Raw genomic sequence first — 20,052 nt, 5'->3', positions numbered from 1 at the left:
GTTGGTGTGTGTGTGTTGTGTGTGGGGTGTGTGTGTGTGTGTGTGTGTGTGTGTGTGTGTGTGTGTGTGTGTGTGCTGTGTGTGTGCTACTGCGTGTAGTATTCTACTTACCCTCACTGATGCTGCGAGTGATAGGTGTCTCCCACAAACTCGGAGTGTTATCATTCTCATCAGATCTCCACCGATGATCCTGTACTCACTCTGAAACCAACAACACACACTCAAACATTTTAGAGTTTGGATCCATAATAAAATCACTTGGTAATGACAATCATATTTCCAGAATTAATAGTACGTTCTACCTGAACAAGGTGTCCTCCTCATAGGCAGTCAACGCTGCCATCAGGAACGGCCCTGCCTGGAAACACACACACACGACACATACACACACACACACAATTACAATGCTTCATATCTGCCACAGCAATTGCAATTATTGTCACTGAATCTTGCCTGGGAGGGAGCTCTGCAGAGAGCTCATAGCAGCCACACAATCATAAAATTTTCAGGGCAAGCATAATTGCGGGTGGGTTTTACAGGCGCAAGTCGTAGAGCCAGAGTCAAAAAAAAAAATAAATGGTTTATCCAACCATAGAGCCCGCTTCTCAACTGTCAAAAATACACAGTCAGCATAATTTTGCCACAGAGGATCAAATAGTTTCCTTAAAAAAAAGAACCGTGGTTAAGTTTTATCATGAATTATCATGGATTATGATCATCATCCTTGCATATTCTACAAGTGGACCTAACAGCAAGGAAATGCACGCACACCATAACGTAGATCCTTCGTATTCTTCATTACTTCCAAGTGCTTCCTTATTTGTGTCAGTTACCATATAGCCTCAGTCGGGAAGGCCGCATTTGGGCAGCTGCACGCAGATATACCAGTTTGTTGCATTGTTCCAAATAAATTATCCATAGAGGTTTGTGGCCTATTACCCTGCATTGACTGTTACACTGTATACACTCATGGGTCACTAACAATGGCTGTCAGTCCTATTTGAATGGAAACTACCAACCTATGATTTCTATCTGTCTGCTCATTTAACCACACACACACACACACACACACACACACACACACACACACAGACCATATATCAGACTGAGATATTAGTTCCAGTCATGCAATCTGATTGGTGTGCATTATTCACAAAATATATCAAGCAGATGGTAGGCACAGCCAAGTTCTTTCTGTAACTATAGGCTCGGTGCATTTAGGGTACCGAAGCATATATGGTGATCTTCAGTTGTGTTTTGGTCTCGTAGTCCAGAGGCTTGGCCAGTATCACCTCTCCACTATTAGGGAGATCCACTCTGAAGTAGGCAGCATCAGGCTGGAACAGAGACCACACACAAATACTGTACACACTCATTTCAATGCAGAAGTATTTTTTATTTATTTGATACAGTAAGGAGATCTGGTATTTATTTATGTATAAAACTTTATTGATACAGTACCGAGGTCTGGTCGATGGAGTACATAATGGCGTCGTCATCTGCATCTGTGGCCTGGACTGTAAACACCACTGTCTTCACCTCAGCCAGCTAGACATGGACATCATGCAATAATCGGCTTCAGTTTATGTCTGTACTTGTGTGTGTGTGTGTGTGTGTGTGTGTGTGTGTGTGTGTGTGTGTGTGTCTCTCACCATGACCCGTAGGCGTAGTGTTGGTGTCAGTAGTCTGTTCTCTACTTCTTTCATCAGACGCACCTCCCCTGTCAGCTCATCCATCACAAAACGCCCATTATCAGCCCCTGACAACATATATTGTAAACAGTGTTGGGGAGTAGTGAACTATATGTAGTTCAACTAGTAATATAGCTACATTTTGCAGTAGCTTGGTGGTAGTTGAACTAAATTGTGTTTTCAGTATTTAATTACTTTTTTGCCAAGTAGCAGTGTAGCCTGCCTAATTCTCACTTACAACATCGTTTTTGTATTTAATAGGCTAAATTGCACATTCTGCTAACATATGACCCCAAAGTGATCTGTTCTTGCAATTTGTAGTCTGTGACATAATAGATTTACATATGATAATTTTTCATCAAGTAGTTTGGATGTAGTGAACTACTTTTTCAGATGAACTTTAGTTAAGTAAACTATATTTTTCTTAAGAGTAGGTTTATTTTAGCTTAACTGTTTCCAGTGTGAAGTAATTGGTAGCCTTGTAAACTATACTGTTTATCAACTCCAACTCAATGTCATTCTAAAGATAAACGATGGTGGTTTGTATGTGTGTGTATGTGTGTGTGTGTTGTACCTGACAGGATGCTATAGCTGAGAGGTGAGTTGAGGCCTCTGTCTCCATCCACAGCATTGATCGGCCCAGGAGAGAAGTCCAGAAGAACGTCCTATAACAGAGACAACATTAACACAATACATCAGTCCCTAACCCCTAACACCTACCACCAACACCTAACCCTGGGCACTAACCTGTTCGCCTTCTGTGATGTTAACCATGTAGACGGGGTTGGTGCAGACACGATTCGATTGGTCGTTAGAGGGGGGCGTGCACGGCAGGAATTGTGGGTACTGGTCATCTCCGTCCAAGATATTCACGGTCAGGATGGCACTGGTGTTGAACTTCTCCACAGTGTTCATCTCCTACACACACACACACACACACATCATCACACACACACACACACACACACACACACACACCACACACACACACACACACACACACACACACACACACACACCACAACACACACACACACACACACACACACACACACACACACAGACCATATACAGACTGAGATAATTAGTTCCAGTCATGCAATCTGATTGGTTAAAGGTGTGCATTATTCAACAAATATATATCAAGCAGATGGTAGGCACAGCCAAGTTCTTTCTGAATCTTATAGGCTCGGTGCATTTAGGGTACCGAAGCATATATGGTGATCTTCAGTTGTGTTTTGGGTCTCGTAGTCCAGAGGCTTGGCCAGTATCACCTCTCCACTTTTAGGGAGATCCACTCTGAAGTAGGCAGCATCAGGCTGGACAGAGACACACACAAATACTGTACACACTCATTTCAATGCAGAAGTATTTTTTATTTATTTTGATACAGTAAGGAGATCTGGTATTTATTTATGTATAAAACTTTATTGATACAGTACCGAGGTCTGGTCGATGGAGTACATATGTGTGCGCCCATCTGCATTCTGTGGCCTGGACTGTAACACCACTGTCTTCACCTCAGCCAGCTAGACATGGACATCATGCAATAATCGGCTTCAGTTTATGTCTGTACTGTGTGTGTGTGTGTGTGTGTGTGTGTGTGTGTGTGTGTGTGGTGTGTGTGTGTGTGTGTGTGTGTGTGTGTGTGTGTGTGTGTGTGTGTGTGCTGTATATGTGTGCGTACGTGAGTATGTATGTAGTGTAGCCTACTTACCTCACTGATGCTGCGAGGCTGTATGGTGCTCTCCACAAACTCAGGAGTGTTATCATTCTCATTCAGAATCTCCACCATGATCCTGTACTCACTCTGAAACACACACACACCCACAACACACTCAAACATTTAGAAGTTTTGGTCCATAGTAATATCACTTTGGTATAAAGGACAAATATATTTCCAGATATGTACAGTCTCTACCTGCACAGTGCCTCCTCATAGCAGGTCAACGCTGCCATCAGGACTGGGCCCTGCACCTGAGACACACACACAGACACCAACACCAACATATATAATGCTTCATATCTGCCCTGCTGAGAGTTGTTCTTTGAGTCAACTAAACCAAGACAGAACCCTGTCATCATTGTTACAAAGTTGTGTAACGTTTTACCTCCCGGTCCAGAACCTATCCAATGGTGCATTGAGTCTGATGCTCCGCCTTTCTAGGAAGAACCACAGCGGTCCTCCCAGTTGGCTCCAGACAACATCATTGGCTGTCAGTCCTGTTGAGCTCAGCGATGAGTTCTCCTATCATGCTGTTCTCTTGACCGTGGAAAACACATCCTGGCCCTCCAGACATTGGGTTCCCTGACAATCAGAACAAGCTTGTGATTAGCAGAGTAGCCAATCGACAAGTCTATGATTAGCAGAGTAGCCAATCAGACACAACAGTTTGATTGTGATGATTAGGATCCCATGGCAACGCTAGTCTTACATAACAAAAAAGAGATTACAGACAAATGTTTTTTATAATGTTCCATAGTATTTAAAACATTAACATGGTAGTGTTGGTAGTGTGCATTCTATCAGTTACACATACATGTCAGTACATACACACAACAAGTAGGTCACATGGGGGAGAGGCGTTGTGCCGTGAGGTGTTGCTTTATTTGTTTTTTGAATCCAGGTTTGCTGTTCACTTGCGCAATATAAAATGGAAGTGAGTTCCATGCGCTCATGGCTCTTTATAATACTGTACGTCTCCTTGAATTTGGTCTGGACCTGTGAACTGGGAAAATACCCCTGGTGGCATGTCTGATGTGGTAAGTATATGTGTCAGTGCTGTGTGTAAGTTGACTATGAAAACAATTTGGAATTTCCAACACATGAATGTTTCTTGTAAAAACCAGAAGTGATGCTGTCAGAATTTCCTCAACCCTTAGCCAAGAGAGACTGGCATGCATAGTATTCATATAGCCCTCTGATTACAATGAAGAGCAAGAAGTGCCGCTCTGGTCTGGGCCAGCTGCAGCTTAACTATGTCTTTCTTTGCAGCACTTGACTACATGACTAGACAATAATCAAGATAAGATAAAACTAGAACCTACTGGACTTGCTTTGTGGAGCGTGATGTCAAAAAAGCAGAGCATCTCTTTATTACAGACATATCTCTCCACATCTGTACAACCATTGAATCTATATGTGTTGTGCATGACAGTTTACAATCGAAGGTAACACCAAGTAATTTAGTCTCCTCAACTTATTCAACAGCCACACCATTCATTACCATATTCAGCTGAGGTCTAGAACATAGGGAATGAATTGTACCAAATACAATGCTCTTAGTTTTAGAGATGTTCAGAACCAGTTTATTACTGGCCATCCATTCCAAAACTGACCGCAGCACTTGGTTAAGTGTTTCAGTGACTTCATTAGCTGTGGTTACTGATGCGTATATGGTTGAATCATCAACATACATGGACACACACGTTTTGTTTAATGCCAGTGACAGGTCATTGGTAAAAATAGAAAAGAGTAGAGGGCCTAGAGAGCTGCCCTACAGTACACCACACTTTACATGTTTGATATTAGATAAGCTTCCATTAAAGAAAACCCTCTGAGTTCTAGTAGCTAGATAGCTCTGAATCCACAATATGGCAGTACACAATATTTCATTGAACCTTTATTTAACTAGGCAAGTCAGTTAAGAACAAATTATTATTTACAATGACATCCTACCAGGGAACAGTGGGTTAACTTGGGTAGGGGCAGCATTCGGAAGTTTGGATGAAAAGCATGCCCAAATTAAACTGCCAGCTACTCACCCCCAGAAGCTAAGATATGCATATTATTAGTCGATTTGGATAGAAAACACTCTGAAGTTTCTAAAATGGTTTGAATCATGTCTGTGAGTATAACAGAACTTATTTAGCAGGCGAAACCCCGAGGACAAACCATTCAGATTTTGTTTTTTTGAGGTCACTCTCTTTTCAATGAGATTTCATTGGGAAACCAGATTTCTAAGGGACCTTCTTGCAGTTCCTACCGCTTCCACTGGATGTCAACAGTCTTTGGAAATTGGTTGAGGTTATTCCTTTGTGTAATGAAGAAGTACGGCCATCTTGAAGGAGGGTCATTCGAAGTGTCCTGTTTGTTAGAAGCGCATGACCAGAAAGCTAGCTACAGTTGGTTTTAATCCTGTATTGAACACAGATCATCCCGTCTTCAATTTGATCGATTATTTACGTAAAAAAATACATAAAGTTCTATTACAAAAGTAGTTTGAAATTTTTTGGCAAAGTTTACAGGTAACCTTTGAGATATTTTGTAGTCACGTTTCACAATTTGGAACCAGTGTTTTTCTGGATCAAACGCGCCAAATAAATGGACATTTTGGATATATATCGACGGAATTAATCGAACAAAAGGACCATTTCTGATGTTTATGGGACATATTGGAGTGCCAACAACAGAAGCTCGTCAAAGGTAAGGCATGAATTATATTTTTATTTCTGCGTTTTGTGTCGCGCCTGCAGGGTTGAAATATGCTTCTCTCTCTTTGTTTACAATGGTGCTATCCTCAGATAATAGCATCGTTTGCTTTCGCCGAAAAGCCTATTTGAATTCTGACATGTTGGCTGGATTCACAACCAGTGTAGCTTTAATTTTGTATCATGTGTGATTTAATGAAATTTAGATTTTTATAGTAATTTTTATAGTAGTAGCGTCCCGCCTAAACTCACATTTTTGGATATAAATATGAACTTTACCGAACAAAACATACAAAACATACAAGTCCTATGAGTGTCACCTGATGAAGATCATCAAAGGTTAGTGATTAATTTTATCTCTATTTCTGCTTTTTGTTACTCCTCTCTTTGGCTGGAAAAATGGCTGTCTTTTTCTGTGACTTGGCTCTAACCTAACATAATCGTTTGGTGTGCTTTCGTCGTAAAACCTTCTTGAAATCGGACACGTTGGCTGGATTTACAACAAGTGTATCTTTAAAATGGTGTAAAATACTTGTATGTTTGAGGAATTTAAATTATGGGATTTCTGTTGTTTTGAATTTGGCGGCCTGCAGTTTCACTGGCTGTTGACGAGGTGGGACGCTACCGTCCCACATACCCTAGTGAGGTTTTAACTGCCTTGGTTACTGGCCCAAAGCTACTGGCCCAAAGGTTTTAACTGCCTTGGTTACTGGCCCAAAGCTCTAACCACTAGACTACCTGCCTAGTGGTAAGAGGTTGGAAAGCCAGAACACATACGTTTTCTCAACAACAGGTTATGGTCAATAATATCAAAGGCTGTACTGAAATCTAACAGTACAGCTCCCACAATCTTCTTATTATCAATTTATTTCAACCAATCATCATTTGTGTCAGTGCAGTACATGTTGAGTGCTCTTCTCTGTAAGCATGCTGAAAGTCTGTTGTACTTTGTTTACATAGAAATAGCATTGTATTTGATCAAACACAAATTTTCCAATTTCAAAAGTTTGATGAGAGCTGGCAGCAAGCTGATAGGTCTGTTGTTAGAACCAGTAAAGGCCGCTTTACCACTCTTGAGTAGAGGAATGACTTTGGCTTCCCTCCAGGCCTGAGAACAAAGACTTTCCTCTAGGCTCAGATTAAAGATACAGTATGACAGATAAAAGTGTCTATAGAGTCAGCTACCATCCTCATTAGCTTTCCATCTAAGTTGTCAATGCAAGGAAGTTTGCCATTATTGATCGATATTGATTTTTTTCACCTCTCCCTCGATAACTTTACAAAATTCAAAACTTACAATGCTTTTCTTTTATTATTAGTTTTTTATGCATGAGTACAATGGCTCAGTGTTTGTTGTTGGCATTTCCTGCATAAGTTTGGCAACTTTGCCAATGACGTAATCATTAAAATAATTGGCAACATCAAATGGTTTTGTGATGAATAAGCCATCTGATTTGATGAAAGATGGAGTTTAATTTGTCTTTCTGCCCATAATTTCATTTAAAGTATATCATTGATCTTGGCTTCATAATACAGTTTATTCTTCTTTTTGTTAAGTTTAGTCACATAATTTCTTAATTTGCAGTAAGTCAGCCAGTCAGATGTGCAGCCAGACTTATTAGCTTTTTGACTTGTTGAACATTTTAGGAATAAGCCACACAGGGAACACAATTTCTACTGACAACAAACACCTCGTATAGGTATTTATAGGTTATTTCACATCATAGATTTAAATCAATAAAAAGGGACATTCTGGCAAAGCAATAATGACACACAGATCTACAGCAATGGAGAAGCTTAGCGGAACGATGGGTGCATTTGCCATAAACATATGCCGGTACTTACAATTTTCTCCTCTTACAGTTTGGTCTAAACCAGGGTCACCACTTCCATCCTCCAAAGACACGCCATCTTCTACAATGGTAAAGAGATGCCCTGAACAAACCAAAACAGTCAACCTCTATACATAGCTTAATTGGAAACTCCGCCCTAAATTAATTACAATGTGGAACACTTGCTAATGGCATGCCAGCCGACATCAACAAAATACTACAAATTACAAAAGTCGGAAGTTTACATACACCTTAGCCAAATACATTTAAATTCAGTTGTTCACATTTCCTGACATTTAATCCTAGTAAAAATTCCCTTTCTTAGGTCAGTTAGGATCACCAGTTTATTTTAAGAATGCGAAATGTCAGAATAATAGTAGAGAGAATGATTTATTTCAGCTTTTTTATTTCATCACATTCCCAGTGGGTCAGAAGTTTACATACACTCAATTAGTATTTGGTAACATTGCCTTTAAATTGTTTAACTTAGTTTGACTTTGTTATCCTTAAGCCATTTTGACACAACTTTGGAAGAATGCTTGGGGTCATTGTCCATTTGGAAGACCCATTTGTGACCAAGCTTTAACTTCCTGACTGATGTCTTGAGATGTTGCTTCAATATATCCACATATTTTTTCTCCCTCATGATGCCATCTATTTTGTCAAGTGCACCAGTCCCTCCTGCAGCAAAGCACCCCCACAACATGATGCTGCCACCCCCGTGCTTCACAGATGGGATTGTGTTCTTCGGCTTGTAAGTCTCTCTTTTTTCCTCCAAACATAACGATGGTCATTATGGCCAAACAGTTCTATTTTTGTTTCATCAGACCAGAGGACATTTCTCCAAAAAGTACAATCTTTGTCCCCATGTGCAGTTGCAAACCTTAGTCTGGCTTTTTTATGGCGGTTTTGAAGCAGTGGCTTCTTCCATGCTGAGCGGCCTTTCAGGTTATGTCGATATAGGACTCGTTTTACTGTGGATATAGATACTTTTGTACCTGTTTCCTCCAGCATCTTCACAAGGTCCTTTGCTGTTGTTCTGGGATTGATTTGCACTTTTCACACCAAAGTACGTTCATCTCTAGGAGACAAAATGCGACTCCTTCCTGAGCGGTATGACGGCTGCGTGGTCCCATGGTGTTTATACTTGCATACTATTGTTCGTACAGATGAACGTGTACCTTCAGGCATTTGGAAATTGCTCCCAAGGATGAACCAGACTGTGGAGGTCTACCATTTTTTTTTCTGGGGTCCTGGCTGATTTCTTTTGATTTCCCATGATGTCAAGCAAAGAGGCACTGAGTTTGAAGTAGACCTTGAAATACATCCACAGATACGCCTCCAATTGACTCAAATTATGTCAATTAGCCTATCAGAAGCTTCTTGTAACGAGTATTACCGAAGGTGGCTTCCCTTCCTGTTCGAGTGGCGCTCGGCGGCGTCGTCGTCGCCGGTCTACTAGCTGCCACCGATCCCTTTTCCTTTTCGTTTGGTTTTGACTAATTGATTTCACCTGTTTATTTGTTAGGGTGGTGCTATTTAAGTTCGTTTAGCCGTTTCTGTTTGTGCGGGCTTGTCTTTCTGTTTTGTATGAGGTTGTTCGTTTATTTTGGGTTTTCCACAGTCTGGATTTATTTTCCAGTGTGTCTTTATTCAAGTCGGATTTTTACGCCAATGTTTTGACGTACCAGTTGTTCTTCTGGTTGGACATTAAAGAGTGGTTTTTCCCATATCTTCTCTCTCTGCGCCTGACTCCTCACAATTGTCCTCATTGATCGTAACAGAAGCCCGCACCTCATATGGAGCCAGCAGGAGCAGCGACCACCCTCTCCCCACGATGGAGGAGAGAGTCCTTCATCACACGTCCATCCTCCATCGATCGGATCAGCTATGGATCTAATGATGGAGAGGATGGATCGTTGGGAGAGGAGTGGTCTCCCTACTACCCCCACTACCCTCCCTCCAGCAAAAACTCATCATCCTCCAGCGGGATCCGGTGCCAGCGCTTTGCGTATTACGCTCCAAGTCAGTACGATGGAGCGGCGGCGGGTGCCAGGGATTCCTGCTACAATTAGATCTGTACCTGGCCACCGTTCGACCAGCTCCCTCGGACGAGAGGAGAGTGAGTGTCCTCGTCTCCTGCCTGACGGGTAGAGCCCTAGAGTGGGCCAATGCGGTCTGGAACGGGCCCGACTCAGCGAGGGGCCACTACCCGGAGTTCACCCGCCGTTTTCGGGCCGTGTTCGATCACCCTCCAGATGGCCGAGCGGCGGGTGAGAGATTGTTCTATCTCCGACAGGGGACGAGGTGCGCGCAGGACTTCGCGCTGGATTCCCGGACCGTTGGCCGCTGGAGCAGGGTGGAACGACAGGCCCTGATAACCATTACAGGTGTAGCTGGAGAGAGGAGTCCGCAGAGAGGCTGTTAGTCGGACACTACGCGTCAGTTTGGATGAACTAATAGACATGTCTATCCGGTTAGACCATCTGCTAGCTGCTCGCGGACGTTCTGAAAGGGTCCTGTCCGTTCCACCTCCTGACCCTCCTGCTCCCATCCCGATGGAGCTAGGAGGGGCAGCATCTAGGGAGATCGGAGGAGGAGGCTCCTCCTGTACCAGTTGTGGCCGAAGAGGGCACACTTCCGGTCGGTGCTGGAGGAGTCCATCTGGGAATCGAGAGGGCAGGCAGAACACTCCTCGGTCACCTCAGGTGAGTCAGCACCACACTCTCCCAGAGCTTCCTGTTGGTCACATGTTTTTGGAACTTTATAGATCGCGGACTCGCTCAGAAGTTGAGGATTCCGTTAGTTAAGGTAGAACCCCCCTTCCCTGTGCACTCCTTAGATAGTCGACCATTAGGGTCAGGGCTGGTCAGGGAGGCCACAATTCCTTTGGAGATGATTACGCAGGGGAATCATAAGGAACGGATTAGTCTGTTCCTTATCGATTCACCTGCGTTTCCGGTGGTGCTGGGGATTCCCTGCCTGGCTATTCACAATCCGACGATTTCGTGGAAACAGGGAGCTCTACAGGGGTGGTCTGATGAGTGTTCAGGCAGGTGTGTAGGAGTTTCCATCGGTGCGACAACGGTGGAGAGTCCAGACCAGGTTTCCACCGTGCGCATTCCCGCTGAGTATGCCGATTTGGCTATCGCTTTCAGTAAAAAGAAGGCGACCCAATTACCACCCCATCGACAGGGGGATTGCGTGATAAACCTCCAGGTAAACGCTGCACTACCCAGGAGTCATGTGTATCCTTTGTCCCAGGAGGAGACGTTGGCTATGGAGACATATGTCACGGAAGCTCTGGGACAGGGATTCATTCGGCCCTCCATGTCACCCGTCTCCTCGAGTTTCTTTTTTGTGAAGAAAAAGGATGGTGGTTTGCGTCCGTGTATTGATTATCGAGGTCTCAATTCCATCACGGTGGGTTTTAGTTACCCACTACCTCTCATCGCTACGGCGATGGAATCATTCCACGGAGCACGGTTCTTCACGAAACTGGATCTCAGTTTCAGTTTCTGGATCTCAGTCTCAGTTTCAGTGGAAAACCGCGTTTAGTACCACATCGGGCCATTATGAGTACCTCGTCATGCCGTACGGGTTAAAGAATGCTCCAGCTGTCTTTCAATCCTTTGTTGACGAGATTCTCAGAGACCTGCACGGACAGGGTGTGGTGGTGTATATTGACGATATTTTGATCTACTCCGCTACACGCGCCGCGCATGTGTCTCTGGTGCGCAAGGTTCTTGGGCGACTGCTGGAGCATGACCTGTACGTGAGGGCGGAGAAATGTGAGTTTTCCAAACAAGCCGTTTCCTTCCTGGGTTATCGCATTTCCAGCTCGGGGGTGGTAATGGAGGGTGACCGCGTAAAAGCCGTGCGTAATTGGCCGACTCCGACCACGGTAAAAGAGGTGCAGCGGTTCTTAGGGTTTGCCAATTACTACCGGAGGTTTATCTGGGGTTTTGGTCAGGTAGCAGCTCCTATTACCTCACTGCTGAAGGGGGGGCCGGTGCGTTTGCAGTGGTCAGCAGAGGCGGACAGAGCCTTCCGTAGGTTGAAGGTGCTGTTTACCGAGGCGCCAGTGTTGGCGCATCCGGACCCTTCTTTGGCGTTCATAGTAGAGGTGGACGCATCCGAGGCTGGGGTTGGAGSGGTGCTCTCACAGCGCTCGGGTACGCCACCAAAGCTCCGCCCTGTGCTTTTTTTTCGAAAAAGCTCGGGCCAGCGGAGCGGAATTATGATGTGGGGGATAGGGAGTTGTTGGCTATGGTTAAAGCGCTGAAGGTGTGGAGACACTGGCTTGAGGGGGCTAAGCACCCTTTCCTCATCTGGACTGACCACCGTAACCTGGAGTATATCCGATCAGCTAAGAGACTGAATCCGCGTCAGGCAAGGTGGGCCATGTATTTCACCAGATTTCGTTTTACGATCTCGTATCGACCAGGTTCCCTCAACACTAAGGCCGACGCGCTGTCTCGCCTCTATGACTCAGAGGACCGGTCCATCGATCCTACTCCCATCATTCCGGCGGCCAAGTTGGTGGCACCAATAGTATGGGAGGTGGACGCGGACATCGAGCGGGCGTTAAGGGAGGAACCTGCGCCTCCACAGTGCCCGGAGGYGCGTAGGTACGTACCGCTCGCTGTTCGTGATCAATTGATTCGATGGGCTCATGGTTTACTCTCGTCAGGTCACCCGGGTATTTCGAGGACAGTGCGAGGTCTTAGGGGGAAGTACTGGTGGCCCACCTTGGAGAGGGATGTGCGATTCTATGTCTCTTCCTGTTCGGTATGCGCTCAGAGTAAGGCTCCTAGGCACCTGCCTCGAGGGAAGTTACAACCCCTCCCCGTTCCACAACGGCCGTGGTCCCATCTTTCGGTGGATTTTCTGACTGACCTACCCCCATCTCAGGGAAACACTACGAWCCTGGTCGTTGTGGATCGGTTCTCTAAGTCCTGCCGTCTTATCCCGTTGCCCGGTCTCCCTACGGCCCTGCAGACTGCGGAGGCACTATTTACCCATGTCTTCCGGCACTACGGGGTGCCCGAGGATATCGTTTCTGATCGGGGTCCCCAGTTCACTTCCAGAATATGYAAGGCGTTTATGGAGCATTTGGGGGTCTCGGTCAGCCTGACCTCGGGBTATCACCCGGAGAGTAATGGGCAGGTGGAGAGAGTGAACCAGGAGGTGGGTAGGTTTCTGCGGTCATATTGCCAGGACCGGCCAGGGGAGTGGTCAAGATACATCCCCTGGGCAGAGATTGCCCAGAACTCACTAAGCCACTCCTCTACCAACATGTCACCATTTGAGTGTGTGTTGGGGTACCAGCCGGTTCTGGCACCATGGCATCAGAGTCAGACCGAGGCTCCTGCGGTGGAGGAGTGGGTACAGCGCTCTAAGGAGACTTGGAGAGCCGTCCAGGAGTCTCTGCGTCAGGCGAGTAGACGGCAGAAGAAGAGCGCTGACCGTCACCTCAGTGAGGCCCCCGTGTTTGCACCGGGGGATAGGGTCTGGCTCTCGACCCGAAACCTGCCCCTCCGCCTGCCCTGCCGGAAGCTGGGTCCGCAGTGTGTAGGGCCATTTAAAGTCCTGAGGAGAATAAATGAGGTGTGTTACCGATTGTTACTTCCTTCGTATTATCGTATTAACCCCTCATTTCATGTGTCTCTCCTCAGGCCGGTGGTAGCTGGGCCCATGCAGGAAGTTGAGGTTCTGGAGGTCCCTCCGCCCCCTCTGGACATAGAGGGGTCCCCGGCGTACAGGATACGGTCCACTCTGGATTCCAGACGCCGGGTGAGGGGCCTGCAGTACCTCGTGGACTGGGAGGGGTACGGTCCGGAGGAGAGGTGCTGGGTCCCGGTGGGGGATATATTGGATCCATCTATGCTGAGAGAGTTCCATCGCCTCCATCCGGATCGCCCTGCGCCTCGGCCCCCGGGTCGTCCTCGAGGCCGGCGTCGGCGCGCTGCGGGAGCTGCGCGTCAGGAGGGGGGTACTGTAACGAGTATTACCGAAGGTGGCTTCCCTTCCTGTTCGAGTGGCGCTCGGCGGTCGTCGTCGCCGGTCTACTAGCTGCCACCGATCCCTTTTTCCTTTTCGTTTGGTTTTGACTAATTGATTTCACCTGTTTATTGTTAGGGTGGTGCTATTTAAGTTCGTTTAGCCCGTTTCTGTTTGTGCGGGCTTGTCTTTCTGTTTTGTATGAGGTTGTTCGTTTATTTTGGGGTTTTCCACAGTCTGGATTTATTTTCCAGTGTGTACTTTATTCAAGTCGGATTTTTACGCCAATGTTTTGACGTTACCAGTTGTTCTTCTGGTTGGACATTAAAGAGTGGTTTTTCCCCATATCTTTGCTCTCTGCGCCGGACTCCTCACAATTGTCCTCATTGATCGTAACACTTCTAAAGCCATGGCATCATTTCTGGAATTTTCCAAGCTGTTTAAAGGCATAGTCAACTTAGTGTATGTAAACTTCTGACCCACTGGAATTGTGATACAGTGAATTATAAGTCAAATAATCTGTCTGTAAACAACTGTTGGAAAAATTACTTGTGTCATGCACAAAGTAGATGTCCTAACCGACTTGCCAAAACTATAGTTTGTTAACCAGAAATGTGTGGAGTGGTTGAAAAACGAGTTTTAATGACTCGAACATAAGTGTATGTAAACTTCCGACTTCAACTGTACTATATAATTCTGTAGTAAACTGTAGTATATTGTAGAATCCTATACTCCACACTGTAGTATCCCTCGATCGTGTAGTGCTTACTTTATGTTGTAGTGATTTTATATGTCCTGCATGTCCTCCCCTAATATGGTTGCCAGGGAAACACATATTTATAATTGTTTGTGTTATTTTCTGTGTCAAACAAGCAAACCTAATCCTATAACTTTAATAAACTGATCTTGTTCTTTATATCTGCCTCTGTACTGTTTCCCTTTAATCGGCCTAGAACCGGCATCTCACATTTAATGTTACAATTGTTATAAAAATGTAATGTTATTAATGTTAATGTTACAATTGTAATAAAAATGTATATATTTTTGAAAGGTGTTTTCTGGTCCGTTGCATTGCTCAGAACTGACCCAACTCAATAGGTGGCCTGTCACAAACCTGTGTGTCTTATGTTCTGATTCAGTTGTTCCTCTCATTAAACAGTAACTGGCATAGTCTGGTAGTTGTGCCATTTTAGCTAACCCTAGTCAGCAGGTGTTACTACAATATACTACAGTCGAGGGTGCAAAACACTATGTTGACTAATACAGAGAAGTCTGCAAAAACACAACAGTGAATACTATAGTATACTATAGCCATGTCCTCAAAAACATTACAGTGAATACTACAGTAAAGTCAGCAAAAACACTACAGTGAATAATATAGTATACTACAGTCATGTCCGCAAAAACACTACAGTGAATACTGATGTAAGGTCTGCAAAAACACAACAGTGATACTACAGTATAGTAGAGTCGTATCTGCAAAAACACTACAATACTGTAGTATACTACAGTCATGTCCGCAAAAACACAATAGTATAAAGAAATATGTTTTTATTGTCACCAAGGTTGGGTAGGTTACTTTCGAAATGTAATCCGTTACAGTTACTAGTTACCTGTCCAAAATTGTAATCCGTAATGGAACTTTAAGATTACCCAGATTACATTCCGTTACTTTTAGATTACTTTCCTCTTAAAACTTCTTATGGCTGCAGGGGCAATATTGAGTAGCTTGGATGAAAGGTGCCCAGAGGTGCCCAGAGTAAACTGCCTGCTCCTCAGTCCCAGTTGCTAATATATGCATATTATTATTCGTATTGGATAGAAAACACTCTGAAGTTTCTAAAACTGTTTAAATGATGTCTGTGAGTATAACATAACTCATATGGCAGGCAAAAACCTGAGAATAAATCCAAACAGGAAGTGGGAATTCTGAGGTTGGTCGATTTTCAACCAAGCCCCTATTGAATACACAGTGGGATATGGATGTGTTTGCACTTCCTACGGCTTCCACTAGATGTCAACAGTCTGTAGAACCTTGTCTGATGCCTCTACTGTGACGTGGGGCCGAAGGAGACAGGAATGAGTCAGGTCTATCATGACCTCACCATGCTCTGACCATGCGCGTTCACATGAGAGGGAGCTCTGTTCCATCGCACATCTGAAGTCAATGTAATGCTCCGGTTGGAACATTACTGAAGATTTATGTTAAAAACATTCTAAAGATTGAGTCAATACATCGTTTGACATGTTTCTACTGACTGTTATGGAACTTTTTGACATTTCGTCTGCTTTTAGTGAACGCGCTTCCTGACTTTGGATTTGTTTACCAAACACGCTAACAAAAATAGCTATTTGGACATAAATGATGGACATTACCGAACAAAACAAACATTTCTTGTGGAAGTGGGAGTCCTGGGAGTGCATTCCGACGAAGATCAGCAAAGGTAAGTGAAGATTTATAATGCTTTTTATGAGTTTTGTTGACTACACAATTTGGCGGGTAACTGTATGGCTTCCTTTTGTGGCTGAACGCTGTTCTTAGATTATTGAATATTGTGCTTTTGCCGTAAAGCTTTTTGAAATCTGACACAGCGGTTGCATTAAGAACAAGTGTATCTTTAATTCTATATAAAACATGTATCTTTCATCAAAGTTTATGATGAGAATTTATGTTATTTGACGTGGCTCTCTGCAATTTCTCCGGATATTTTGGAGGCATTTCTGAACATGGCGCCAATGTAAACTGAGGTTTTTGGATATAAATATGAACTTTATCGAACAAAACATATATGTATTGTGTAACATGAAGTCCTATGAGTGTCATCTGATGAAGATCATCAAAGGTTGGTGATTAATTTTATCTCTATTTCTGCTTTTTGTGACTCCTGTCTTTGGCTGGTAAAATGACTGTGTTTTTCTGTGATTTTGCGGTGACCTAACATAATCGTTTGTGGTGCTTTCGCTGTAAAGCCTATTCGAAATCGTACACTTTGGTGTGATTAACAACAAGATTACCTTTAAAATGGTATAGGATACATGTATGTTTGAGGAATTTTAATTATGAGATTTCTGTTGTTTGAATTTGGCGCCCTGCACTTTCACTGGCTGTTGTCATATCATCCCGTTAACGGGATTGCAGCCATAATAAGTTTTAAGAGGCATTAAAAGAAGACAAAAATGTATGTTACCAATTGAACAAAATCTATTGCATGATAAATCAATGTTAAAGTTTACATAGCTGGCCATATATGGATGTTAAATTTGACTTTATGGGTTGGTTATGTAGGCTTCTTCTAACCCATCATTTTCTAATACATAAAATTAAATTATTAAATTATATCTTTACATTAAAAACCAAAGTCTATCAGAATTCCAGTCATTCCAATAAATGTTATACCCCTTGATCTTAAAGAATAGGACATGGAAATATGGAAATATATGAGCAAAATTGTTTTACCTGATCCTAACCCCAAAACGAAGAACTTATTAGCCAACCCTACTCTGTTGTTTATGATTTAGTTATCATGGAGGATTGATTGGGCTCATTGATTCAAGTTAAAAAATAAATGCTGTGCTCATGGAATGGCATGCTTTGAGCACTACTGAAAAGTGCTATTTACATGTGAAAAATGAATGCCATATGCTGCAATTGCTATTGGCCTATTGTTTACCTTTTTGTTGGTGACACATTGATATCTTCATAATATGCAACAAAAACAAAACGGTCGCCTCGCCTCTGTTTTGGTAAAGAGCTGAGGGATAGGTCTGGAGAAATGTAACCACTCTGAGATTAATAGACAGAGCTACGAAAGCAAGGACTGGCCATCCATGATATCAGCATTATTGTTTTAACCATGTTATGAGGCTATACAGTGTTTGTTTACATTTCCAATGTTTACAAACATTGGAGGAAAACAAGCTTATATTTTGGGTTCTAGTGGAGTGTGACAGTTGAACTAAGCTCATGAGGCATTGATAAGTCATATTCTTCTACAATCAAGGGATATATACAGTATATACAGTACCAGTCAAAAGTTTGGAAACACCTACTCATTCAAGGGTTTTTCTTTATTTTTACAATTTTCTACATTGTGGAATAATAGTGAAGACATCAAAACTATTAAATAACACATGTGGAATCATGTTGGAACCAAAACAATATTAAACAAATCAAAATATATTTTAGATTCCTCAAAGTAGCCACCATTTGCCTTGATGACAGCTTTGCACACTCTTGGCATTCTCTCAAACAGCTTCATGAGGAATTATTTTACAACAGTCTTGAAGGCGTTCCCACCTATTCTGAGCACTTGTTGGCTGCTTTTCCTTCACTCTGAGGTCCAACTCCTCCCAAACCATCTCGATGTGGTTGAGGTCAGGTGATTGTGGAGGCCAGGTCATCTGATGCAGCGCTCCATCACTCTCCTTCTTGGTCAAATAGCCCTTACACAGCCTGGAGGTGTGTTCTGGGTCATTGTCCTGTTGAAAAACAAATTATAGTCCCACTAAGAGCAAACCAAATGGGATGCCGTATCGCTGCAGAATGCTGTGGTAGCCATTCTGGTTAAGTGTGCCTTGAATTTTAAATAAATCACAGACAGTGTCACCAGCAAAGCACGCCCACACCATCACACCTCCATGCTTCACGGTGGGAACCACACATGCAGAGATCATCCGTTGCAACAATTCGACCATGAAGGCTGGATTCACACAGTCTCCTCTGAACAGTTGATGTTGAGATGTGTGTGTTACTTGAACTCCATGAAGCATTTATTTGGGCAGCAATCTGAATCTGGTAACTCTAATGAACCTCTGCAGCAGAGGTAACTCTGGGTCTTCCTTTCCTTTGGCGGTTCTCATGAAAGCCAGTTTCATCATAGCGCTTGATGGTTTTTGCGACTGCACTTGAATAAACGTATAAAGTTATTGACATTTTCCGGATTGACTGACCTTCATGTCTTATAGTAATGATGGACTGTCATTTCTCTTTGCTGATTTGAGCTGTTCTTGCCATAATATGGACTTGGTCTTTTACCAAATAGTGTCACGTCGGTATGAAGGATCGGGAGACAGGCACAGGAATGCGTAATAGGGGTTTTTATTTCCCAAATTACAGCGTGCCGTGTAATGGCACGGGGATGAAGACCAAACAAACACGTATACAAAACACAGGGTAGAAACCCAAACAAAAGAGCGAGGAGTACCTCGAATAAATACACAGTCACACAATGTTTATCACACGGGACGAGACCCGTAATCATCTGCACAATATACGTGGCACGAAAGCTAAAACAACATAGCACAGGTACTCGCACAAACCAATAGACATTGTAACAATAATCGACAGGACAATGTTGAACAAAGGGCACACTTATACAATTACTAATCAAATGGGAATAGGGATAAGGTGTGCGTAATGACAGTTCCGGAGGCATCCGTGACAAATAGGGCTATCTTCAGTATACCACCCCTAACACAACTGATTGGCTCAAATGCATCAAGAAGGAAAGAAATTCCACAAATGAACTTTTAACAAGGCACACCTGTTAATTGAAATGCATTCCAGGTGACTAGCTCATGAAGCTGGTTGAGAGAATTCCAAGACTGTGCAAAGCTGTCATCAAGGCAAAGGGTGGCAACTTTGAAGAATCTCAAATAAAAAATAATTTGGATTTGTTTAACACTTTTTTTGGTTACTACATGATTCCATATGTGTTATTTCATAGTTTTGATGTCTCCACTGTTATTCCACAATGTAAAAAAATATATTATTAAGAAAAGCCCTGGAATGAGTAGGTGTGTCCAAACTTTTGACTGGTACTGTATTCATATCCATTGATTCTTGAGGAAAGTAACTTATAAATGCCTCATGAGCTAAGTTCAACTGTCACATTCTACGAGAGCCCAAACTTTTGACTGGTACTGTATATATATGTACATATATAAATATATATAATTTATAACTCCAGAAATGGATGTAGCAACTACATATGGCCCCTTTAAGTCTATCAAAAGTCTGCGAGTTTGCGCATGTGTCCATTAGGCCCATGGATAAATATATTTTTTATCAGCATGAATTAGATTGAGCACTAAAA

General features: G+C 43.3%; 1 protein-coding gene across 1 annotated transcript in view; it reads right to left on the bottom strand.

Annotated features, from left to right (window-relative positions):
* The window catches only part of LOC111962547 (cadherin-related family member 5), a 47,529-nt gene that overhangs the window by 8,745 nt on the left and 18,732 nt on the right, over window positions 1–20,052 (bottom strand). The window contains 5 exon segments of the mRNA XM_070443125.1: window positions 3,409–3,499; window positions 3,613–3,668; window positions 3,803–3,819; window positions 3,822–4,016; window positions 7,968–8,057. Coding sequence (XP_070299226.1) covers window positions 3,409–3,499; window positions 3,613–3,668; window positions 3,803–3,819; window positions 3,822–4,016; window positions 7,968–8,057 — 449 coding nt within the window.

This window comes from Salvelinus sp. IW2-2015, linkage group LG4q.1:29 (assembly GCF_002910315.2).
Source record: "Salvelinus sp. IW2-2015 linkage group LG4q.1:29, ASM291031v2, whole genome shotgun sequence".
Classification (NCBI taxonomy): domain Eukaryota; kingdom Metazoa; phylum Chordata; class Actinopteri; order Salmoniformes; family Salmonidae; genus Salvelinus; species Salvelinus sp. IW2-2015.
Note: the sequence above shows the minus strand (reverse complement) of the source record. Positions and strands in the feature narration are given on the sequence as shown.